At 39.8% G+C, this 26,002-nt stretch overlaps 1 protein-coding gene across 11 annotated transcripts in view; it reads left to right on the top strand.

Annotated features, from left to right (window-relative positions):
• The window catches only part of MYRIP (myosin VIIA and Rab interacting protein), a 348,495-nt gene that overhangs the window by 245,674 nt on the left and 76,819 nt on the right, over positions 1-26,002 (top strand). For all 11 annotated transcript variants that reach the window (XM_073333104.1, XM_073333103.1, XM_073333106.1 and 8 more), the window contains 2 exons: positions 19,581-19,717; positions 21,471-21,551. In XM_073333104.1, coding sequence (XP_073189205.1) covers positions 19,581-19,717; positions 21,471-21,551 — 218 coding nt within the window. The remainder of the gene's footprint in view (positions 1-19,580; positions 19,718-21,470; positions 21,552-26,002) is intronic.

The following is a 26,002-nucleotide window of genomic DNA, read 5'->3' on the forward strand; positions in this document are numbered from 1 at the left end:
ATCACGCACTTACCAGATTTAATATATCCATCTAACTTTGTATGCTGTATGGGGGACTAATTTGTTCTGTGTCTTGTTTACATGACTGGTTCCGTGTTTCACTAGATTTGGGGTCATGTCTAAGTTACTTTGTAAGATAGTTTCCATGTCAATTAAACATTGCAGTATTGTAAAAATACTATTAATGAGAGAATGAGTTGGGTCCATGTATTTCATAGTCGTGATTAACGTAGATCTGCATTCTAGATGTCTGATTTCTACACCCCTGCCTTCTAGATCTGTATAAGTAGCTATGTGTGTATGCTGACATCTTTTTAAGGTAAGATACCGATATCTTCACCCTTCATCTTAAAGTATATCTCAATATTTTCTCTTTTAATTGTTCTATTTCTGTATAAAATAGTTGCAAGAATAGTTTCCCACACTCGTGTATTAATAAATACATGAGTTAATTACAATTTAAATAATAAATCATAAAACTCTGTATCTTTTGGACTTAGTACAGTCCGTTACACCACCTTGGGAGTGCTATGTAAATTACTCTTCTTTGGATGCAAATGCCACATGTAGCTTAGTTTCAAGCCTTCAGGGGAGGAGAACGGGGGAAGAATACCCTCTTTCAGTGAATGTGGCTTCTCACAGTTGGGGTAGCAAGCCTAGCAGATGGAATTAGGGAGCAGCCCTTGTCCTCAGGGCACGAAGGCCTAATGGCCAGAGTTCGCAGAGCTGCCCTGGCTCTCAAGACAGCGATGCCTAAGGGCCAGAGTCTATGGACCTGATCTGCCCTCTTCTCCTCCTCCTTGTTTTGGGGAATAGCACCCCCCAAATTATTTTCCTTTTTTGTTTTAACTGAAACAATTTGCTGAAATTGACACAAATTTGTGAAATGTTTCTGTCAACCCAAATCTGCATTTTTGATGACCAACCCCCCCCCCCCCCAAAAAAAAGTTTCAGCTGAAAAGTTTCACCCAGCTCTACTAACAGGATCTGACCCCCTCCACTTTCTCCTGTCTTATATGCTGTTTTCTCTGTTCTCTTCCATTTTGCTCAAGTAAAGGCTGCTCTTGATCACTTGTCTTTAGAACACTTGTCCTGGCAGCTCCTACAGAAAAATATTTGGGACCGGTCATAGCTGTCTATTTAAAAGTCTTTTAAAAGTAGACATGACCCATTCCTGTCCAAATCTGGTCCTTTCAGGACACTCCCCTGCAACCAAGGGAAAGGACTTAGCCTAAGAAGGAGCAAAAACTGGTATTAACCGCTGCAACCAAGGGAAAAGAATTGACCTGGAGAAAGGTGAAGGACACTTTATTTTGTTTTGGACTCTTCTTTACCCCCCAGAAAGGGATTTTTGTGATTTGGTCAGAGACTCAACTCACCCTACCAGTTCTGGAAAAGACTGTCTCTCAGGGGAAGCTGAGATAGCAGCTGCACCCTAATGCCAGATTGACTAATCAGTGGTTTCAGGGCTCTCTTTGCTGTTTATTATGGTCATAAGAAGTGTGCAGGTGAATCACAAATGCCAACAAAAATAGACTTTATTTCTCTAGTTTTCCAGTTATTCAAATAGCTGAAAACAAACAGTCAAAGTAAATTTGCCCAGATTTAGAGTCCCCTTTAGCAAGGCAGTCTGGGATTAAAATCTCATTTGTATAATTTTTAAAGGCTTTGGAATTTCCTCATGGTTTTCAGCTGTAAGATGGAATTTAGCTTTAGCCAGGCTGCTAGGCAGCTTACAAAATAAAGCTTCCAGCTTCAGGATCCAGCTGAAAATGTCTTGCTTATACAGCAGAGAAAACCAGTCCAGAGAGAGATGTACATTTAAATATAGTACTTTTTCTAATTAGTGGTTTGAAGAAATAAGTAAACATAACAGTCCCATGTGGTTTGCAGGCTTCCTAATCACGTTCTGCTTGCCAGTTGTGAAAACACAGAAGGTGTTACCTGGGTTTCTTAGGAACAGGGATAGACTTACTGTGCACGTACAGCACGTTTAGATACACATTTGTATTCAAAAATACATGTAGTACAGTCACACTACAACACATACGTTACCCACACTGGCCTCAGACGTTCCCTGCCCCCATTATCTGCTGGGCAGAACTGAAAAGGGAGAATCATTTGCTGCTTTTCACTCCTTTGGCTGGCTAGGGACTCATTTGGCACTTGGTGTAGTTTAGTACAGCCCTGGTGCTTTAAACTATGCCTGGCTAGCAATGGCCCATAGGGATTGTCTGCCATTTGGGGATGACTGGAGTGCAGCATTTCTCTGTCTATGCCTCCTGCCCCTTGCAATGCCCCTAGAATTCCCTCTACCGTGAGGGCTTCAGAGGGTGGATAAGAGTCAGCTACATTGGCTCTTTATCATCTGGGGTGCAGGGTGGGGTTCAGGATGAAGCCCCTCATATGTGTGCTGTATGCTATGAGTAGTGTTTTCTGTCGCATGAGCATCATAAAACATTTTTTCTATGCAGTTTTCTGCCTCTGACAATTTGTAAAGCTTCAGATGTCCATAATCACAGTGTGTGGTGATGGAATACGATAGCTATGCCTTCCATAAGTAGACTGTGCATCTGAGCTTTGCAAAAGCTAAAGTTGCAGGGCGCGATACTAACCATTTAAAAAGGGGAACTGAATCTGAGCACATTTAATATGATAAATCAAAAAAAAAAAGTATATATATCTATATAGATCTACAAAGCCTGAAATGGGTCCTGGTTTCTCTTTAATATTATGTGCTGATGGCTTTTCTCATCTCCATTGCTGGGATTTCTGTTTCTTAGAAGCATTCTCCTGAAGAAACAGACCATAAAGCAGGTTGTTGTCCTTTTGGTGTTCTTGAGCTCGATGTTAAAAACCCGGCATATTTTTCTAATCAGGATTACAGATTTAATTTGCATGGTTTAGCCTCAGCTCCCCACCCCCCGGTTGGAGTCGACTTTGTATCTGTTATGTGGATATTTTCTTGCTTCATCAGCTGCACATTTTTGTTCAGCTGTTTTTCAAGAATCTCTGTCTAGAAAATAAGTTTGCAGAAAGACAACCCTTCTCTCAGGTAATCTGAATAACTAATCAAAGTTAGTCCTTGTTCTGCTGCTTTGTTTTATATCTGCCATGGGAATGGGAAACATTTCTCATGTCAGAGACTGGTGCATTTCTTCCTAAATAGTTATGTTGATTTATATTTTGACAGAAAATGTTTTCATTTAATTAACATTAATGCAAAAGTTCTTTGACCATTTTTACATGTGAGTTTATTGATAGGTATTTGTGTTCTATGGCTCAAATACAGAAGCTTTTGCATGACTGTAATTGCTGTTGAATTTATCTGTTTCACTTCATGAGACAGATTCTAAAGAATACCATCTTTAATGTTAGATATAAAAGTGACAAAAAATAATATGAATGTATAGCTGAGGATTTTTCAAAGTCTCTAGTTGTTTCTTTTTTAAAATCCTACAGCTGCTATACGAGTTTTGCTTTATAGGTTTAATTTTTGTAGCTCTGCGTATTCATATTTTCATTTCAGAAATCTTGTTAATACGACATTGACAATCAATTTCAATTTGCTTAGCAACAAGAGTTAATACGAATGAGACTGAAAAAGTTCTTCAAAGGGATGGTTTATCACTATTTAGTTTAGTTGTAACATATATTTTGGTTCACATTTAGTTGTGTTTTGCATGGAGCAGCCTCAATATGGTGGAGCGGGAATACACCCAGTGCTGTTTTAGTATTATTTCATGTATGCAATTTATCTACAAAACATCCATATGTCTGGAAAACAGAATTTCTGTCCCAGGAAAAAATTTGAGATTTTGAACATTTGTTTTGTCTTGAATTGAGACAGAGTCAACATTCTGAAATTTCCTGCAGAACAAAATTTTTGAAAAAAAAATTCATTGTGAGTCAATTGAAACATTCTGTTCTGATAAAAAATCAAAATGTTTTGTTCCAATTTTCACTTCATTTTATATTATCATTTATAATATACAATAAAATAAACGTAATAAGAAAATGTTGTTTAGAAATGAAAAAACATTCCATTCTAAAAAAACGTATTGACCTTATCAAAATGGGTTTTTAAAAAAAAAATTTTTTTTTTTAAAAAAAAACCCATTTTGATAAGGTCAATATGCAGCAGTGGAAAAGGGGCATGGAAAGCAACAAGAGCAGTCTAATGGATTAGTGTAGTTCTGTGGTTGGGGATTGTTTTGTTTGGGTAAGGATTTCCACATGTCCAATGTCTAGTTTATCTATTCGGCTCAGCATGGAAAAGTAACATTAATGAGCCTTGTGAAGAAGTGTGTTTTAAGGAGGAAGTTAAAGGAAGAATGTGTGGAGGCATGGCAGGCTGGGCTAGGGAGAGGAGTCCAGGTTTAGAGTGCAGTAACACTGTGTAATACACCATAGTATTGGTAAAAAAAGTATCTGTATTTCCTGGCTCCAGACTCATGAATTGGATCTAGATTACCAAAGGTTCTAGCCCAGCAAATGGTATGGGCCAGTCTCCACTGACTCCAGTGGCTGCTGTTACATAGAGGACTGCATGGAAGAAGACAGATGGATGAGAGTGGAAGAAAAACACAAAGGGGGTGAAAAGAAAAGGAGTACTTGTGGCACCTTAGAGACTAACCAATTTATTTGAGCGTAAGGTGCCACAAGTACTCCTTTTCTTTTTGCGAATACAGACTAACACGGCTGTTACTCTGAAACCTGACAAAAGGGGTGGGGTTACTTGTGCAACGAGGGTGGAGCAACAGAAAACCAAAAACCTTATGGTGAGTGGAAAGTGTGTATGTAAATCAGAACTTGTGATTTACGTAGCCTGGCAAGCTGGTTGCTCATAGGTGAGAAAGCTTAACGGGCTGGTTGTTTTTGTTTTGTTTTGTTTTTTTTTTGTTTCTGTAAAAGAGACATTTTAGCCCCTGAGGGAAGACTGGTATTTCTGCCAGCTAGAGTCAACATTAAGTCTGTTGCTGTTGTTGAAGAGATCAGTGTGGTAGTAAAAACCTCTAGTAAAAACTGGAGTTAAAAATTTAGGTCTCTTATCTGACTGGTTTTCACCGTTTTTGTAATATATACTGCATATATTTTAGATGTTATTCCCTCAGGTACAGGAGTCCATAATTGTCAATAAACTGAAGGTGTCTAAGTGTGTCAGATTATCGCAGGACCCCGCTCCTTTGGAAAGTGTCATTTTCCAGATTCTCAGCCTCAGGAGCATGTGTGTATGGGACTTCTGGGGCCTGAGTCATCATCACATTACTCCAGTGTAAACTGCAGTGACACAATGATGAATGGGGCCCAGTAGATGTCCAGAGGGTTATGTATGGTCAACAGCAGTGAGAGATGTTGTTTAATTAGATGACAAAGTGGTTTTACACAGGCAATAATCTTTGCCATCTTGGCTCTCTTGCAAAACAGTCATTTGTATTTTCTGTCAATTTGTTGGTTTCTTGAATCAATTCTCAATGAATAAACATCAGTTATTGTAAAACATGAGCCGTTTTTCAGGTAAGTAAAAGTGGGAAAAGTATATTCACCAGTGGCTGTAGTTGCTGATAGAGTAGCAATATCCTTACTAATATATGGTTATTCCAAAAGAATACTGGGTCACAGGAATGGTATTGGGCATGGCCTCCTTTCCTTGCCTGTGTTTCTTTCACTGCGGGTACACAATGGACCTAGGGTGGAATCCTTTTATTTGCAGCCCAACAGATTTGATGTGTTGTCTAGACAGGGCATTCTTTTTGCTGAGTTACACACAAATGCTGTTTTTGTGGTTGCATGAATTATGAATTGCAGTGTATTGCATGAGCGAGGCACAGTGGGTGAAATAAGTGGGTATGTAGCTCAAAAGCTTATCTTTCTCACTAACAGAAGTTGGTCCAATAAAACATATTACCTTACCCACCTTCTTCTTTTTTATATTCTGGGATTAACACAACTGCAACAACACTGCAAACAATGCATTGTATATCTTTTTTTAATTAAAACTTAAATTATGTCAATGATCTTCAGAAGCCAGGGATCAGCCTTTGAGGGTCTGTTTTATTCAAAGAGTCTGGTTCACACTCTTTAGAAGCAGATACTTTATTCTTGGTTTCTACAATCAGATTACATTCTTTTCAGCAAATTGAGTCAAAGTTCCAAGGAACTGGAATCTCAGAGTGTCTTTTAATGGAAACTGAATAATCAAGCTACCACCTTAGGGAGTCTTGTTTACAAACCTGCAGTACTTGGTAGTGTATATTAGCTCTGATGGGGATTTATAGTGAACTCTATAGGTGGCGTATTTTAAGAAACCTGTTTTCTGCTGCGGGCATTGAAATGTCATACGATAGATTGAAATGTGATTCTCTGAACCTTAATGTGATTTTGACAGATTTTCTGGATGATTTTACTAAATACTCACTAGCTAGTGTCTACTGTCAGGCTGTCCTGCGGTGGCTCAAGAACATGCGTACCAATCTCAGGGCAGTGTGTTAGGAAACAGGGCACAAACCCCAAATTGGTTGAGAGTGCTATACTTAGATTTCACCATGCAATTATCAAATGTAAACTCCTTGGGCACTTTACAAGGCTTAACATGGGGTCTCATACAATCCCCTTGGTTACTTATCTGTCTTGCCATCCAGATAAGCTTATTCTGTGTTAGATGGTCACTTATACCATGAATCACAGTAATATTGAGGTTACTCCCAGTCCCAAAGGACCAGGGACTTACCCCAGGTCAATTACACTTTAGATCTCACGCCAAAGACCATGCTAGTAGCCAGTCCTATAATGAACTACATAAAGATTCATTATATAGGAAAAGGAAACAAGAGTTAATTAGAAGGTTGAAGCTGGTAAAATATATATATATATATATAGTGACAAAGCTCTGTCCTTGCCTCCGTGGGTCCCGTGTTTCCTGGCGGATTTCGCTAGCCTCAGAGGCTCACTGTGACCCTTCACGTAACCCTTCTCTCTCTAGAGACAAGGGTCACAGTCTACTGAGCCATTTTCATCTTAAGCCAGCAAGGGAGGTGAGGGGAAGTTATCCTTCCTTGCACAGTCTCTGTTGTCTCCCAGTCTCAGTGATTAATCAGGGGGCAAAGTGTGTGGGGAGCCTGGGCCCACCCTCTACTCCGGGCTCCAGCCCAGGGACCCTAATAGTATCGGCTATGGTAGCTGACCTTTTAGAAACATGACATGTACAATTCCCTGGGCTACTTCCCCCACAGCAGCCCTCACTTCCTCAAGCTCCACTTCACCCTTACCTCAGGGCCTCCTTCCTTGTGCCTGATATGGTGTGTACTACTCAGTCTCTCCAACAACGCAACTTCCTCCCACAGCTCCTGACATGTACACCCACCTGACTGACTGGGAGGCTTTTAACTAGTTTTAGCCAGTCCCTGACTGGCTTCAGGTGTCCCAATCAACCTAGCATTCTCCCTGCCTTCTGAAAAATTCTTAATTGGCCCCAGGTGTCTTAATTGACCTGGAGCAGCTGCCATTTCACTTATCCTGGTACCAGGGATTTGTTTTGCCTGGAGCTAATATATCTATCTCCCACTACTTTTCTATAGCCATCTGGCCTTGCCACGTCACTATATATATTTTTAAAAAATCATAGTCACAAACCATTAACATATATGTGTGTATGTATATATAAATGGTTTGTGATTGTGATTTTTTTAAATGCTTAAGAAAGAGAGCTTAATCAATGTTCAGGCCAGAAGAGGCCATTATGATCATTTGCTCTGACTTTCTGTATAACATAGGCCATAGAACCTCACCCAGTAATTCCTGTATCTAACCTAGATACAGGTTGAATAGATGAGCCCGTCTTTTAGGGAAACATCCAGTCTTGATTTAAAGTTCCCAAGTGACTGAGAATTTACTACTTCCCTTGGTTATTTGCCCTCGCTGCAAAAAATGTTGATTCTTATTTCCGGGTTGAAAATGAGCCATTTATTTTCAGTGTATCTCCTCCCATATGTTCCCTCCCTTCCCCTCGCATATGTACAACCTGCGTATCACAAGTTCAAAAGGGAATGTTGAAGTTGACTGAAAAAGAGACAAAATAAATGTTTACATATAGCACATTGATTCCTAAAAAAAACCCACTTCCTGTTCCTCCTGTGCTATACTTATCCAATATATTCTCCTTATCATTGCCCGCAAAGTGGAATTTTAAAACAGAAATCAGTACTTAATAAATAAAACTTCTTATTGCTACATGTAAGGTTACTAGAAAATATATTTTGATGATATACCTTATATAAGGCAAGCTGTAGGCTGAACACACTGTACTAATTAGAGCACAATAAAATTACTGGGCCAGATGCACCCCTGCTGGAGAAGGGAGGTGCTAATTTCGCCTCCCTGTGCAAGTAAAGCCTAATTCTCCTCAGATGATTGGCTCCCTGGGGAAGATGGATGGTGTCTCTGCTGGGGCTGGCAGCTTTAATTATCACTGGAGGCTCTATAGGAGTTCTGACAGCAGACTATGTACCTTCTCCAACTAGCCCTACCTACTTTTTGGGCTTTGTAGGCCATTTGCAAAGCATCTGTGAGAGGAGATATTACATCCATTGTGTGCTACCTTAATCTGCCCTGTGTCATATCCTCCACCACTGAGGTTCCAGTGCCCTGGTTTACACCAGCATAAACCAGGAGTGGTTTTAGCCCACTGTATCTGCATAAAAATGAAACCTAATAATGACAGAAGTTGATCCTGTCTGATGACTGCTTGGCGGCCTGCGTGGAGTGAGTTAGGAGTCTCAATACGGTTTCCTAGCACAAAATCCAATGAGGTAGTTGGTAGAAGTTTGCTAGCAACCTCAGCAGGGAGAGTGTGGACTGAATGGATATTTAAATGTAATTATTCTCTCCCTAGCATAGGTGATCTCTCTGATGCATGGTTGAGGCTTGTTAGCGGGGCAATGTAGGGAAGTTTACATTGCCACTCTCCATGCTTTACCTATTTTATGAGTAGACAGAGAACTTAATTCTCTAGAAATGTCAACATAGCACCTTTCACAGGCAGCAAATCTATGCGAAAAAAATAATAAAAATTAAAAATACCAAAGAACAACCCTCAAAATCGAATTCGCTCTGTCCAGCCTTGATATTAGCACACATTAATATTGAAAACCTGAATATGAATCTGAACTCAGTTCAGCACCATTTAGAGCAATGAGCATTGGCAGAGTATTGATATACACACACCTAATGTGTTTGATTCAAATGTCTATGTTAAAAGAAAAAGAAGAAGAAATTGAATTCTTAAAGCTGAAGCATGGTTGATTTAACCTAAAATCAGTAGCTATTACATTAATTTCTGCCATTTCAGTTAAACACAATAAGGAAAATATTGACTCTTGGAGAAAGACAAAATTGACTGAATGTCTGGAGGATGGGCAATGGGATATGTACCTGTCATTTGTAGGTCAGAGTTTCAAACACGCCCAGTTCAGAAGTGACTAAGAATTGTTACTATCTGGTGGTTGCTCGTTGCCCTATTTTTGTTGAGTTTGGTACCAGTTCAGACCCTAAAAGAGAGGTGTTCATTGAAAAACCCTAAATAATAATAAAAAAAAAATTAAAAAAATAAACCCACAATATCACCACTTTCTTGACCGTTCTCTCAGGGAGACCAAGGACCGGGGCTGTGATTCTGGAGAGTGCATATGTGCCTGTTTAATGTTAAGTATGTGATTTAAGTGCTGTTCAGAGTAGGGATATTACCTTTCTTAAATGAGTCTGAAGACCGAACTACCCACTCTTCTCTTGATATGATGATCCCTTTGGAACATGCTTGAGGAACATTGCTGTCATGGTTGTGGGAAAGCTTGTGTTTGGGACCTTAGAATTGACAGTTTGGTAGCTTTAACAAGTACCAAGTTCACATAAAAATAAGGTTCTTCAAGGTTTCTCTCTGCATATTCCCACTGATGGATATTTATCTCATTGGGCATTGGGAATCTCTTACAAAGCACCACCCTTCTCCACTACTGAATATTCAATGATTCTAGATACTGCAATGATATTAAATGTGGTGTATTTGCAATTTTGTATTGAACTAAAAAGTAACTATGTATGGCCAAATTCTGCTCTCAGATAAATATGTGATAAATGTCTTCATGAATAATAGTGTATACACATTACACCTGGTTGGGAATTTTCTGATGGAAAAGTCACTTTCTGCCCAGTTGAAATTTTCCATGGGAAAATTGAAATTTTCTCATCAGAAAATCATTCACAGCTCCATGGTGCCCTTGCTGCTCAGGAGCCTGTCAGGCTGAAATTTTTAACAAATTGTTTCCAAATAGAATGACAAATTGAAATTTCCTGTCACCAGGAATTCCAATCATTTGTTTTGAAAAAGTCAAAACACTTCATTTTCGCCTTTCTGAAATGTCTGAGGCTGCCTGAAATCCTCTGGGGTCTGAAAGTCCCAGCTCCCAGACTCCCCAAGCTTGCCGGCCTCCAAGCAGCTCAGACACCTCGGAGGTGTTTCAAAAAGGTTGAACTGAAATGTTTTGATGTTTTCTAAACAAAATATTGGAATTGCTGCTCCACGGGAAATTTAGATTTTTTGTTATGTTTTTTAATTTTTTAATTTTCAGAATTTAATGCAGAATGGAAATTCCAGTTTCCAGCAAGCACTAGTGTGTGTCTAAGGAAGAATTTGGTCCACTGTGTGTTTTATGCATAGGATACAAAAATAACTTCTAACAGAAAGTACTGTCGTGTTAAAACCACAGCATAAAGCAATTCAGGTATAAGAAAGAAACTCCATTCTTGACTTATCCTACTGAATTGCCTGCTGAAGCTCTTAAGATACCTAACATTACAAACTTAGACTATGTCTACACTACAGATTACATCAGCATAATTTGTCACTCATGGGTAGGGCTGGATTCATGCAGGGGCTTTAGGGGCTGCAGCCCAGGGCCCCGGCACAGCAGGGCTCAGGCAGGCTGCTTGCATGCCATGAGCCCACGCTGCTCCCAGAAGCGGCTTGCTGCTGCACGTCTCTGCGGCCCCTGACAGGGGGGCAGGAGGCAGCTCGGCACGTGGCCCACGCCCCAAGCACTGTCCCCTCAGCTCCCATTGGCCGGGAACCAGCCAATGGGAGCTGTGGGGACGGCGTTTGCAGCCGCGGGCAGCACACGGAGATACGCTGTCTCCCTCCCCCCCCGGGGTGCGTAGAGATGTGCCAGCAGCTGGCCGCTTCTGGGAGCGGCGTGGGGCCACAGCATGCAGGCAGGCAGTCTGCCTGAGCCCTGCTGCTCTGCCGGCTGAGAGCCGTCTCTGGTAAGCGTCTCCCGGCCAGAGCCTGCATCTCGCATCCCCTCCTGTACCCCAAACCCCTGCACCAAACTCCCTCCCAGAGCCCGCACCCCTCACCCTCTCCTGCACCCCAACACTCTGCCCCAGTCTGGAGCCCCCTCCTGCACCGAAACTCCCTCCCAGAAAGAAATTAATATAATAGCTGTTCTGAGGTACCAAATAAGCTATTTTGAATTAACTTAACTATTGGCCTACTGAAGAGGGCCATTATACTCACTCTGGCAATTGGGACACTGGCAATTAGGCTGACTCTGGCTGTTGGACCATCCAGGCCTGAGAGAGGGCAGTTAGACTGACTCTGGCCACTAGGCCACACAGCCCTGAGAGAGGACAGACATATTGACTTTTACCCTTAGGCCAAGCTATGATAGACAAGGGATGGTTGTATAGACTTAGCCGCGGGGCCATCATTACCCCCACCCCCTCCCAAGAAGCAACGGGGTGCACTTGCCCCATGACATCGACCTTTCAAAGATTATCTGTCCAACCATTTGTCTTGAACTAGGATTGAGATATGTCACCATTTCTATTGATCAAAATTTTGACTTCCTGTGTTTTCATCCCAAATTCACATTCTTGATTCATATATTATTTTTCATCCCAAATTCACATTCTTGATTCATATATTATTTTTTCAGATGATTAAATCAACAAGATTAGGTGGTCAGCAAAGGCAACAATGCCACCTGCAAGTCTGGGTTACATGAAGAACGCTACGTTCTATTTTGTCTTGCTACCCTCTTCTTCCTGTTCAAGGTTTTTCGAAAACAAAGTTCTAGTTAGGAGATGGACCATTTCACTACTTACTATATTTCAATCTGAACTCTTTATTTCCCTTTGTTTGAAGCGTAAATATCACACTCCCATTCATATGCAGTGGTTTCCATTATAAAGACATTCTTTGTCAATTGATGCCACATAGCTCCCTCTGCTATTTCCTATACTAGCTCTGGGTGGTACGTGTGATATGTCAGATACACTAGCTGTTGGCAAATGTGGAAGACTTCTTAAATGATGACCACTGTAGGTGTGTATATGGGTCTTTCACAGCTTCTTAATTCAGTGTCAGAGTACTTTAAAACACAGAATATATCAATAATTCAAAAGCCTTTTTTTTCCATACACAAAAGTTGTATTCAGTAGCAGTTTAATTTGGTTTCTATTGAACTTAATTCATTCTCTTCTGGTCATCAATGTTTGGAAAAATGCTGCTGAATATCTGACTGCTTTCAAGGCTAATTAAAGTGCTGAAGTCCCTTCAGGTGTATTTATTGGTAATGTTATGAAGATCTTTTATATTACTAACGTTACTCTAATGGGTCTGCCCTGATGCCCTGTATTGTTTCCAGTCTTACGAATTGAGAACCTAGGAGAAAATTTGTAACTGAGTTATAAACATCTGAAAAATTGAGTTTATAATGGAAACATTGACAAAAACCCATAATTATCTTGGCATTGGTTGGTGCTGCTGCAGTGATTACAGTGATTTTGTATAAAGACTCTTTAATTTAGGATTTGGGCTCTAATGGGAACAAATGTTATGTATATTTTCTGCCATATGAACTCCCAAATGTTACTTGAAAGTATATTACTACATAATTATTACCATCTAGTTAGTTAGTTAGTATTCATAGAGCCAAATTTCTGAACTCCATTTGTACCTGTGAAACCTCACAGAAGTCACTGGGATTCCACTGGTGTAACTGAGGGCGTAATTTAACACACAGTGTGATTTCCACCATGGAACCAGAAAACTTGAGAAGGTGCCCTGTAAGGTGAGAGGAAAGGGCCATAACAGGATCAGTAAAGCTGAAAAAGCCAAGACATTCTTCTGTGCAGATCCATCCAGACACAAAGGGCTAGTGCACTTAAGGTGCCCTAAAAGGATGACATAAAATGTACATAAAAAGATTTAACTCGAGTATATAGGGATTCACCAGGACAGACAAATGGATTTTCAGGCACAAATACTTGCAAGTACAGTAGAATCTTAGAGTTATGAACACCTCGGGAATGGAGGTTTTTCATAACTCTGAACAAAATGGTTGTTCTTTCAAAAGTTTACAGCCGAACAGTGACTTAATACAGCTTTGAAACTTTGCTATGCAGAAGAAAAATGCGGATTTTAATAGTCTTCATTTAAATGAAACAAGCACAGAAACGGTTTCCTTACCTTGTCAAATCTTTTTTTAAACTTTCCCTTTATTTTTTTGGTAGTTTGTTTAAACACAGTTCTGTGCTTACAGTGTAGTTTTTTTCTCTGCTACTGCCTGATTGCATACATCCGGTTCCAAATGAGGAGTGTGGTTGACTGGTCAGTTCATAACTCTGGTGTAGATAACTCTGAATGAAGTTCTACTGTACTATTTTGCACCTGCAGTTTAGGTCACTTTGATGTTTTGGGGGGGCATATTCAGGGAGTTGAATGTCTAAATCATAGAATCATAGAATATCAGGGTTGGAAGGGACCTCAGGAGGTCATCTAGTCCAACCCCCTGCTCAAAGCAGGACCAATCCCCAATTTGTGTCCCAAATGGCCCCCTCCAGGATTGAACTCACAACCCTAGGTTTAGCAAGCCAATGCTCAACCCACTGAGCTAAATGACCTTTGCGCCTGCAAAAATACAGGTCCAGTTAAGGCTGAGCTGAAAATGAGGCCGTCACTATCAGCATACATCAAGAGGGATGAAATTCTGACCTACTATATATTTCCCCCCTCACTTTCACATGTGCCTGAGACAACTTGTGAGTATGTTAAAGTCTTCAGTATCACCTGAGCTCACAAGTCACTTAAGTGCCTAAATCACTTAAGCACTTTTGAAATTTTACTCCTAATCACTATGGAGGTCACTGAATATTTTCACTATTCTAAAATTTGTGTGTGCTTTCTCCCAGTTTAAACTATGTTATAAACAGGCTCTAAAAATATGAACATCATTTCAGGTTCCATTGTGTTAACATTTAGAGTTCTAGAGAAAGCCTTATAGAGAAAGGGGTTTGCTGCATTGACCTTTATTCAAAATGAGTGTCCCTAACTTGTGTTATTTTATTAGAAAACTATGAATTTTAAATGATAAATTGCTTTGTTTATCCTTTACTTGTTGTGTAATGGATTTTTTGACTGCTTGTAGAAAAGTTTGAGTGAAGTCTTTCAAATGTTCGTCCTATGATCATAAATAAAAATGTGTTAGGAGATCTCATCCCTAGGGAATTCTTGTTCATATCACAGTCACACAGCACAATTTGCAGGTGTTCCTTCTCAGGAGAGCGCCTGGAATGGAGTAGGTGGGTATTGCAGGCCAGGATTGGGGAGTATTAACGGTGCTGTGAGAAAGCATTGACAGGACCTGTTCACAATATGTCCAGGTTTATCCACTGCTCTGAGTCTGTTATTTTATTAGTGCCTCATTCTCTCACACGCTTACAAAAATAAATCTCTCATACTCTGTCAAGCTTTTCTTTATTGAACAGAAGTTGACTAATAATTTTTCACATATTGTAGTAATACTGATTCCAAACCCACAATGTTGTTTCCATAAAAAAAGGCTTTGAAATGTGATTCACCTTCCTAATGATTTTATGTAACCTAAATAATGGCCTTGGATTTTAGAGTTGTTTACATATACAGACATAGCTGACTTTGTAGCACAGAAATACAAATAAATAACTTCAGCCAGTGCTGCTGCTTTTATGGGTATATGGCTAATAGTCTTTAAATATGAACTTTAATTTCATGGAAAGAATTTGCGCACTCTTCAATATAGATAAAAGGGGGAAAGTGCTTCAGTGTAAGATTTGGTGGTTGCTATGATGTAGCTTTTCATAATTCTAGGCACATAAAAAAGCTGTTTTTGCAGTAAGTAGAAGAGTCATGGCTTTAAAATACAGGCCAACATTAAAGGATTTTGAAATGAGCAGAAAGAGTCCATATTTCTTTTGTGAATAAGTCCTTTATTTTGGTATCCATAGGAATGGCTATTCTCTTCTCCAAATCCTTTCTCCACAGTAGAAATCAGCAGGGACATGGTGACTTATCTGAATGTTAAGAGGCTGAAAAGCTTTAGAAGAGTCATTGCAATTTGTTATAGAATGCATGCAGAATAGAAGCATAGATTTGGAGTTGTTATGGCTCACTATCACAAAAGGGAGATTATAAGGTTTCTTACAAATTTTCAACCCCCAGAACTGAGGAATTTTCAAAACTATTCCCAGTTTTTGCTCCTGAACCATATGTGGTAGCGTAGGCAAGCAAGCCTCGTTTTTATTCGCTTACTAGGTTGGTCAGGAAATTTTTGACTAAACATTTTTCATTAGAAAAATTGGATTCATCTAAACCAAAAGTTTTTGTAGGAACATATCAGTTTTAACTAAACTGTAATTGGAAAAGGTTTCTCAGGTCCAGCATGGAATTTTGGGGGGTAGGAGGGAGGAGGAGAGAGCTTCATCCCAGAATAGCTTGGTGGTCAGGGAACTCACCTGGATCTAGTCCCTGATCTGAAACAGGTAGATCAGGGATTTGAACCCCTGCCTAATTCAAATCAGGAACTTGAACCTGAATCTCCCACATCCTAGTCAAGTATCCTGACCTCCAGTCTACTGGCTATTCTGGGGCAGAGCTCTCTCTCTCTGTGTCACTCTGAATGTTTTCATCAATTTTTTTTTAAAGATCTCAAGTTCTGATGCAGAGTGGGATATTTTTTTAAATCACAAAAATGTTCATGAAATGGGAAAACCATTTCCCACCAAGCTCTATCACACCTGCCCTTCTCACAATCCCTAGTGTGTGTACAATCTTGGAGAGGAAAAAGTGGAACCATTCAAGTGCAGTCTCGTCCAGTCCAGTCAATGGCTGCAGGCAAGTCGCTGTTATTGTGGTCAGTGGTATTTATGGCTGCTGACAGATGTAAAAGAAAAAAAAGTCAGAGTGGATGGCTGACTTCTGCTCACGGATAGATCATCATCTGTCTAATGCTACTAATTCATTTTCCATGCTATACTTCAGCTGAAAGGTGCATTGAAAAGGGTCCAGGAAATCAGTCCAGATGGTACAAAAGTAATTTTGTCACAAGCTTTTCAATCACTTTTTCCATAAAGGAAAGCTTAGAAACAGAGCGGTAGTTGGGAAGATTGTCAACTTGAAGGCATGGTATCTTGCATATTAATTTAATAACTGCTCATATAAGGGAAGCAAACATTTGAATGCTGTCCTAAGCTAGGAGCAATCCCAACTAATAATGGGCATCCCACCCTCTCTCCTCTCCCCTATACATGAACTCGATTTTACCCATCATGAAGATCACGTGTACATGTCAGAGGTTGAAGGCAAAACCTTCCAACACTCCAGAACATTAGTGGACAAATCTGAATGAAACTCAGCAAGAGAAGATGTAGCATTTTCCCCTTTCTGACACAATTCTAATACCATGGATGCAACAGTGCACTTTTCATGCTATTGATCCATAACGTAGAAGAAACTCTCACAGCGGGAAGAAATACTGAAAGTTGTTTTTGAGTAAAGGTTGCCTGAATTCATGGATTTACCAGGTTGCCCACTGCCAAGCACAGTTCTGCTAATCAGGACTTCACAGACATCCTACATTTGAACAAAATGCTTTCTTGGCAGCCACAGAGTAGAGACTCAAAAGCCCTCTATTTCACAATCAAACAGATTTGGGCAAGTGGCTGCCACTTTGACATTGGCCCCATATATCTCATCTGTTGTAGATCATGTGCCATACCAAGGTGATCTGTGAGGACGTCATACAGAAAACAGATTTTTGGCCAACTCTGTCAGGGCATATTTCAGTCTTACTATTATTTGTATACTAACAGAGTATCTGTATTACAATAGCTCTCAGAGACTCCATTCAGGCTTGGGGCATCATTGTGCCAGGCACTGTGCAAACACGTAGTAAGAGAAAGCTGCTGCCTTGAATCTAGTTGAAGCCGAGACACACAGAAAAAGGCCACTTACCTGCATTCTCTTGTTATTTGCAGCACTGCAACTAATATAATTAGTCTATGGCTGAACTTTAATGTGCAAGAATTCAGCGAACGAACTTCACCACTTTTATTTAGTTTCCACTCTGCCATTAGGAGGTTATAGGTATACTCTACCAGATGTTTTTCAGTGATGACATATAAGTGGACTAGAATATAAATAGACCTGTTTGGTGCTATTCCATTTATCATTGTAGGCATCTCCCTGAACACTTGAGACTGATGGGAACATTTAGTGAAATTCTTGGGTCATATATTGTATGGTGGGCTTGGTCATAGCATAGAATCTGTGGAGATAATTGACCAAAAGGATATAACTGGCAAAACCATACAGTTAGTACCCTCAAAAGAAAACACAATTTCTTGTCAAATGACTTGTGTTGGAGAAAAATTGTCGATTGTCATTTGCCTCATACATGCAAAGGAAACCCAGACACGCTGAAGAAAACAGGTCTTACGATTACATTCTTTTGAGATCACCACTTTTTCTTAGTGTGTTTTTATTTTGGTGCCTGAGAGGAATCCCACAGAAATTCCAAGTGATTAATACTATACAAGCTGACTAGAGTTGTGTCAGGAGTGAATTACCCCATTTGAATCTAGTAGCCAGTTAAAAAAATTCTCCCCTTGATTCCATTTTTGAAAATCATGGCTTAAGTCAGTTGGCGTTGCTGGGTGCCCAGCACTTCTGATAATCAGGCCACTTATTTAGGTACCTAAGTTAGTCTTAGAAGGCTAACTTTGGGCTTCCAAGTTTCAAAGTCTTGGGAAGCAACAAATTGCCTCAATTACATACAAAGTTCTAGAGTGTAAACTCCTCGTCTCCTACTTTGTATGGGATTTGGCCCTCCCACTTTAGTAACCGAAAAACATTATTAAAGGGGAGGGGGGGAACTGTCACATTTGTAGCCATGCAAAACTTTGTCACATCAGAATATACCAGTCACTTTGCTACATGTGATCTGACTTGATGTACGTAGGTGTGGCATAAAATAAAATAAACTAATGTGACAGTACACAACCAAATAAGTCAGATCAATTTGTGAAAAAAACACATGGGAGTTGATTCAGACCCACTGGTGCAAACCCTGCTTTTCTTTCCTGGGGCTACTGCTGGTGGAGGTCAGTTTTAAGTTACAGCTGGGGATTTGTAGAATTCTTTCCACATGATACCCGTTTTTGGGACTGTGCCGGTCAGCTATGGGCTACCCACAATCACCCTCTGAGCAGACTTTCTGCTGCTAGCCCTGCACCCTTGCTTACACATGTGACAGGGGTGCCAAGCAAGGACCCATTAGCTTGTGGTCCTATAATAAAATATGTTCATAAAAGGGGCTGATAATGGCTTGCATCATCTTCTTGGTCTTTTGGGACCTGATCCAAAGCCCACTGAAGTCTCTGGGAGTCTTTCTGTTCAATGGGCTTTGGAACAATCTAGTTAAAAGTGGATATTTTTTTCCATTCAGAGCACAGATGCTAAATCCAGTTTCCATGTTGATTTTGGGGCAAAGATGTGAACTTTACAGTGTCTTTTGGCTTGTTGGCCTCACAGTTCTTACTCTTACACATTCCAGTATGATAGCACTTTCACTATTTATTTATTTATTGGAGTTAATGAGACTTCAGACCAAGCTGCAACTTTGAATGTTTCCCAATAAAGTTTTCCACCCATTCTTCTTTGCTTGCCATGATTCTTTGTACAGACCTTGTCCAGTGAGCTCTTTTCTGTAAATGTTTGTGTAGTGATGTATGTTTATGAAAAATTAATTTTAAAAAAATCTTGAAGAGGAAAAGAGAGCTCTCCATGCCCTGTAATGTCTTGACTAACTATTCTTTCCATGGTGGGTTATTTATAAATCCATGTAAATACGCTTTATAACCATTGCCTCATATGTTGTTCTATAATACTGTAGATGGCCTTTCAAAATGTATTCAGTACATTTGTTAAAACATATAATTTGCTATTTTGATACGGTAACCAAGCAACTTACTACTGTAATCAGAATGACTTTTAGCTACATTTCCAGTACTTATTTTGCCATAAAACCAGACTTGTTCAAGCTAAAACCAAGAAACAGTGTTCAAAAACAAAAATATTATGCTATAAGGCTTTTGATTTAAAAGAGCCCAGTAGATATAATTTTTAGGAAAGACCAGGGAGCGTCATTTGTTTTCATCTGATGTAGACTCATTTTAAGCATTCTGAAATGTTACTCATTTATCCTCTTTAGACTCCTGAGGACCCAGTCCCTGGAATGGTATTACAATAATGTGAAAAGTCGCTTCAAGCGTTTTGGTAGTGCCAAAGTCCTGAAGAATTTATACAGAAAACATAGACTGGAGAGCGGCGTTTGTTCTGAAATAATAGGTACAGTACAGTTTTAATTTCTTATAGACTCATCCACATTAACTCACATGATGGACCCAATCAGAGTTCTGAAAGGTTTTTTTGGGGGGGAAGGAAAATTAAAATTTTTCAGAAGAATTACAGCAGGGGACTATAAGGAGTTAAATATCTAGAGAGTTGGGCTAGGTTTGAGCTATTTAACTAGTCAAAGTTTAGATAATCTATAAGGCAGAATTCTGCTCTCAGATCTACAAAGCAAATCTCAGCTCTGTTTCTGCTCTCCATGAGTTAGGGCTCCGAAAGTTCCGTGTAGATAATGAATGAGAACAGAATTTTGGAGCTGAGGTTTTCCATTGCACTTAATGCAAAATTTGACTAATGAAGGCCGAATCTTGCAGTCCATATCACAATTGGAGTTTTGCCTGTTTGCCATAGAATTTGGCCCCAGGTGAATTGCAGCTGCGACGTACATTTTAAGTTTCTCAAGTAACTGGGGAAGAAATGTGATCAATTTAATATCAATGTCAGCCTTCTAGAATGAGCTGTAATTCTTTCCTAACTAACTATGGAGAGATGATGCATCCCCCCCATAAAACTAGTAATTGAAGGTATTCTGTGAGTCTGGGGACAGTGCTTTCTTGCTGTCATGCTGGCACATTTTTTGTAATTGAATAGCAAATGATTCAGAAGCAGAACCAGAACCAGTCGAATCTTTCTGAGATGATTTGTCTCCGCTGGGCCAAATTCATCCCTAGTGTAATTCGATTGAAATCTGTACAGAGTTTGTGTTTTCTACAGGGTTTATGTTTTCTATAAAGTCTTTCTTTTATTCTTTCCTGAAGATAAGATAAGCACTTGGAAGACAAAAATTAATAGCAAGGCTGTGTGCACCTGGATGAAGGCAACTCTACGTGGCTCTTTTAATACTACTTAGCAGTACATGGCAAGCCTGTAGGTAGAACAGGAGAATGCAGGCCTAAAAGATTCCATTTCAATAGGTTACTTTTTTTTCTTATCAAATTTAAAAAAAAAATCTTCAAAAATGGAAATGAAAAAATAAAGGTGGGGATGCTACATTTAGTGGGTGAGATGCAAATGGCACAAAACAATTAATTTAAATATATGCAGAAAATAAAAAAAGTCAAGATACCGATCCTGCAAAACCTTATGCACCGAGGCATTCCTTATTCTCAAAAGTAGTCTCGTTGAATTATGCCTTTAAACGAGACTGCTCACATGAGTAATAACATGCAGGATACGTAAGTGAGGATGTGCAGGATATAGGAGACCTTTCTGAAGAAGGCCTCAGCATCTAAATGTCATTGCTAACTTTCTTTTTCTATTTTCAGTGTGACGGTAAGATAACCCTCTTGTTTCATTTGAAGATAAATAGAGGTTTAAATGTCTCGGTTTGTTTTATTTATACTGTAGTGGCCTTTAAAATCCAGGATCTGTTTCAAGCCCAAAATGTCATGTTAAAAGCAAGTTCACTGCACTAGCTTTCATTTGACAAGTTCTGCATTTAAGCAACTTCTTCCTCCCTCTCTCTCTCTCTCTCTCTCTCTCTCTCCATCCGTAATTTACAAGCCCCATTTGAGAAATCTTTCATATAAAAGAAATAACGTTTTTGTATAGCAGCTGAAATTCAAACAGTAATTTTCAGACTACTCCTCTATAGTGGTTAGAAAGACCACTACTTTTTGTAAGAGTACTTTAACCTAATAATATACTGAATATTTCTATACAATATGTGTTGTGCTGTCTTCTTGAGTAGAAGGAAGCTTTTTTGAAGGAAGCGTAGAAAATGAAGGAAGCATTTGTGGCAGTGACTCTACATTCTACAGGCAGACAGAAGGTAACTCTACTTAAAATTCATTTGCACTAAAACTGAGCTGTTACTGATCGAGTTATTCGACAAATAGCCTACAGTGCTGGAGGGTCTCCAAGTCACATTGGCCCCTGGTGATGAAAAGTTTATAGGATCACTAATCTTTTAGCTAAAACCTTTAGGGAGTTACCAGAGCTTCTGTGGTTTACAGGGCACATGCTAGACTTTATCTGTTTTGCATCATGGCTATTATGCATTCACTTCAATAAGGTTTCCTTAATACTGTACATATCATGTTCAGAGTTTGTTCTCTCTCACACATGATTTTCCCCTACTGCTCATACACACTTGTTTTTCATAGATGTCTCAGCTTTTGTTAAATTCTGTTACAAACATTCCTCTCATCATAACTACCCAACTAAAGTAAGCACATTGATAGTCTCCCTGCATGGACTTTGTAGAAATATTGTGTTTTTCTGTTTAAAATGGTAAGTGACATATTATTTAAGTTGAGAAAGTTAGTGGCCTCTGTCAATACTGTATTTTTAGGGAAATGTCCGGCAGTTTGGATTACGGGAGTGTGAATAGCAGTGCACACCAAAGTGCTGCACGATGACTCCCATGTGTGGATGCTGCAGGCATGAACACAAGCTTCATAGAATCATAGAATATCTGGGTTGGAAGGGACCTCAGGAGGTCATCTAGTCCAACCCCCTGCTCAAAGCAGGACCAGTCCCCAATTTTTGCCCCAGATCCCTAAATGGCCCCCTCAACGATTGAACTCACAACACTGGGTTTAGCAGGCCAATGCTCAAACCACTGAGCTATCCCCCCCGCAACGTAGGTTCCTACGTTGCATTAATGTAGCGCTGTTTGAAGAGGACTACATTAATGCAAACTAGGAACATTTTAGTTCATTTAGTTTAACATTTAGTTCAATTCCACAAGGGGGATTTACAGTGCAGCACTTTGGTGAGTGCTGCTGTCACGCCCCCATAATCTGAACTGCAGGGCACTATAGACGTGCCATAGATGCAGAATATAGCAATGGATACAAACCACCCGACATTTTTGCTGTCTATTGAGATGTTTATGCTGTCGCCATGGTTCTGAGAACCAAAGTGCATGTGCAATGACATCGGGAAAGGTAGGAGAAAGAGGTCCTGGAGGCCAAATTTAGGCTGCTTGGTAAGAGATTTAAGTCCAGGACCTCCATGGTAGCCTTCTCTGAAATGTTTCCAATTCCACGCGCAGGGCCAGTTAGACAGGCAGAACTGCAGGGTATCAATGCGTGGATAAGAGGATGATGTTTGGAGAAGGGATTTAGGTTTATTAGGAACTGGGGAACCTTTGGGGAAAGGAGGAGCCTGTACAGGAAGGATGGGCTCCAGCTAAACCAAAATGGAACCAGATTGCTGGCATGTAAACTTAAAAAGGTTATAAAGGAGTTTTTAAACTAAGGCTGGGGGGGAGTCAACAGGTGCAGAGGAGCACACTGTTCAGACAGAGACGTCCCTTGGGGATACTCCATAACCTAGTAAAGAGGAGAGGCTAGAATTTGATAAAGTACAGTCAGGAAATGAAGAGAAACAGTCTAACAAAAAAGATTCCTGTTCAATTACATCACGTGAAGGCAGACAACTAAATACTTAAAAATTTTATCAGTGCTTGTATACAAATGCAAGAAGTCTAAATACTAAGATGGGTGAACTTGAGTGCCTGATATTAAATGAGGATATTTATATGATAGGCATCACAGAAACTTGCTAGAACTATGAAAAGCAATGGGACACAGTAATACACATACAAAATATATAGCAATGACTGAGCAGGTTGTGCTGGGGGAGGAGAGGGGAGGTGGCATTATGTGCGAAAAACAGCGTAGAGTCAAATATAGTAAAAGTCTTAAATGACTCAAACTGTGACATGGAATCTCCATGGATCGAAATTCCACACTTGAAAAATAGGAGTATAGCAGTAGGAATGAACTACTGACCACCTGACCAGGATGGTGATGGTGACTGTGAAATACTCAGGGAGATTAGACAGGTTACAAAAACAGAAAACTCAATAATAATGGGGGATTTCAACTGTCCCTATATTGATTGGGGACATGTCACCTCAGGATATGACACAGAGATAAAATGTCTAGACACCATTAATGACTGCTCCTTGGAGCAGCCAGTCCTGGAACCCATAAGGGGAGAGGCAGTTCTTGATTAGGCCTAAGTTGAGCACAGGCTCTGGTCCAAGACGTGAATATAGCTGAACCATGTGGTAAAAGCGACCATAATGTGATTAAATTTAACATCCTTTTGGAGGAAAAATATCAATGAAACCCACCACAGTAGCATTTAACTTCAGAAATGGGAACTACACAAAAATGAGGAAGCTAGTTAAACAGAAATTAAAAGGAACAGTCACGAGTGAAATGCCTGCAAGCATTCAAAAATTGAAAGTCAAATCCTACTGAGGAAAATAGAATAGAACATATACTCTGGCAAGTCAAGTGTAAACGTATAATTAGGCAGGCCAAAAAAGAATTTGAAGAGCAACTAGCAAAAGACAGAAAAACTAACAGCAAAAATTTTTTTAAGTACATCAGAAGCAGGAAGCCCCCCTGTCAGTGGGGCCATTGAACGATTGAGGTTCTAAAGGAGCACTCAGAGAAGGCAAGACCGTTGCAGAGAAGCTAAATGAATTCTTTGCATTGGTCTTAACTGCAGAGGATGTGAAGGAGATTGCCACACCTGAGCCATTCTTTGTAGGTGACAAATCTGAGGAATTGTCCCAGATTTAGATGTTAATAGAGGAGGTTTTGAAACACATTGATAAATTCAATACTAAGAAGTCACTAGGACCAGACAGTATTCACTCAAGAGTTCTGAAGGAATTCAAATATGAAATTGCAAAACTACTGACTGTTGTATTTAACCTATCCCTTAAATCAGCCACTATACTGATGACTGTAGGATATCTAATGCTGATTTTTTTAAAAAAAGGCTCCAGAGGTGATCCTGGCAACTACAGGCCAGTAAGCCTAACTTTAGTACCAGGGAAATTGGTTGAAACTATAATAAAGAACAGAATGATCAGATGCATAGATGAACACAGTAGAGTCAACACACCTTTTGTAAAGGGAAATCATGCCTCACCAATCTATTAGAATTCTTTGAGGTGGTCAACAAGCATGTGAATAAGGGTGATCTAGTTGATATTGTGTACCTGGACTTTCAGAAAGCTTTTGACAACATCCCTCACCAAAGGTTCTTAAGCAAAGTGAACAGTCAAGCGATAAGAGGGAAGGTCCTCTCATGGATCTAGTAACTGGTTAAAATATAGAAAACAAAGAGTAAGAATAAATGGTCAGTTTTCACAGTGAAGAGAGGTAAATAACAGGACCCCTGAAGATCTGTACTAGGACCAGTGCAGGTCAACATATTCATAAGCGATCTGGAAAAAGGAGTAAACAGTGAGTTGGCAAAGTTTCCAGACAACGTACAATTACTCAAGATAGTTCAGTCCAAAGCAGACTAAAGAGTTACAAAATGATTTCACAAAACTGGGTGACTGGGCAACAAAATGGCAGATGAAATTCAATGTTGTTAAATGCGAAGTAAGGCACATTGGAAAATATAATACCAACTATACATATAAAATGATGGGGTTTAAATTAGCTCTTACCACTCAAGAAAGAGATTTTGGAATCACTGTGGATAGCTCTCTGAAAACATCCACTCAATGTGCAACAGCACTCAAAAAAAACTAACAATGTTAGGAACCATTAGGAAACAAATAGATAATAATACATAAAATGTCTTAATGCTGCTATATAAGTCCATGGTAAGCCTACATCTTGAATACTGCGTGCAGTTCGGGTTGCCCTGTCTAAAAAATGTGTATGAAAATTGGAAAAAGTACAGAGGACGGCAGCACAAATGATAAGGGGTATGGAACAGCTTCTCTATGAGGAGAGATTAAAAAGAGTTGCACTGTTCAGTTTAGAAAAGAGAAGACTAAGAAGGGATATGATAGAGGTCGATGAAATCGTGTAAAGTGTGGCGAAAGTGAATAAGAAAGTGTTATTTATCCCTTCTCATAACACAAGAACCAGGGGCACCCAATGAAATTAATAGGCAGCAGATTTAAAACAAACATAAGGAAGGAAGTACTTCTTCACAGAACACAGAGTCAGCCTCTGGAAGTTTGTGGAGGATAGGTCCATTAATGGCCATTAGCCAACATGGTCAGAGATGCAACTTCACGCTCTGAGTGTCCCTGAACTTCTGACTGCTAGAAGCTGGAAGTGGACAATGGGGGATGGCTTTTGATAATTGCCCTGTTCTGTTCATTCCCTCGGAACCATCTGGCACCAGCCACTGTTGGAAGACAAGATTCTGGGCTAGATGGACCGTTGGTCTGACCCAGTATGGCCATTCTTATGTTCCTATGCATCTTGATCAGCTTGGGATTGGTGT

Source organism: Lepidochelys kempii, chromosome 2 (genome assembly GCF_965140265.1).
Source record: "Lepidochelys kempii isolate rLepKem1 chromosome 2, rLepKem1.hap2, whole genome shotgun sequence".
Taxonomy (NCBI): domain Eukaryota; kingdom Metazoa; phylum Chordata; order Testudines; family Cheloniidae; genus Lepidochelys; species Lepidochelys kempii.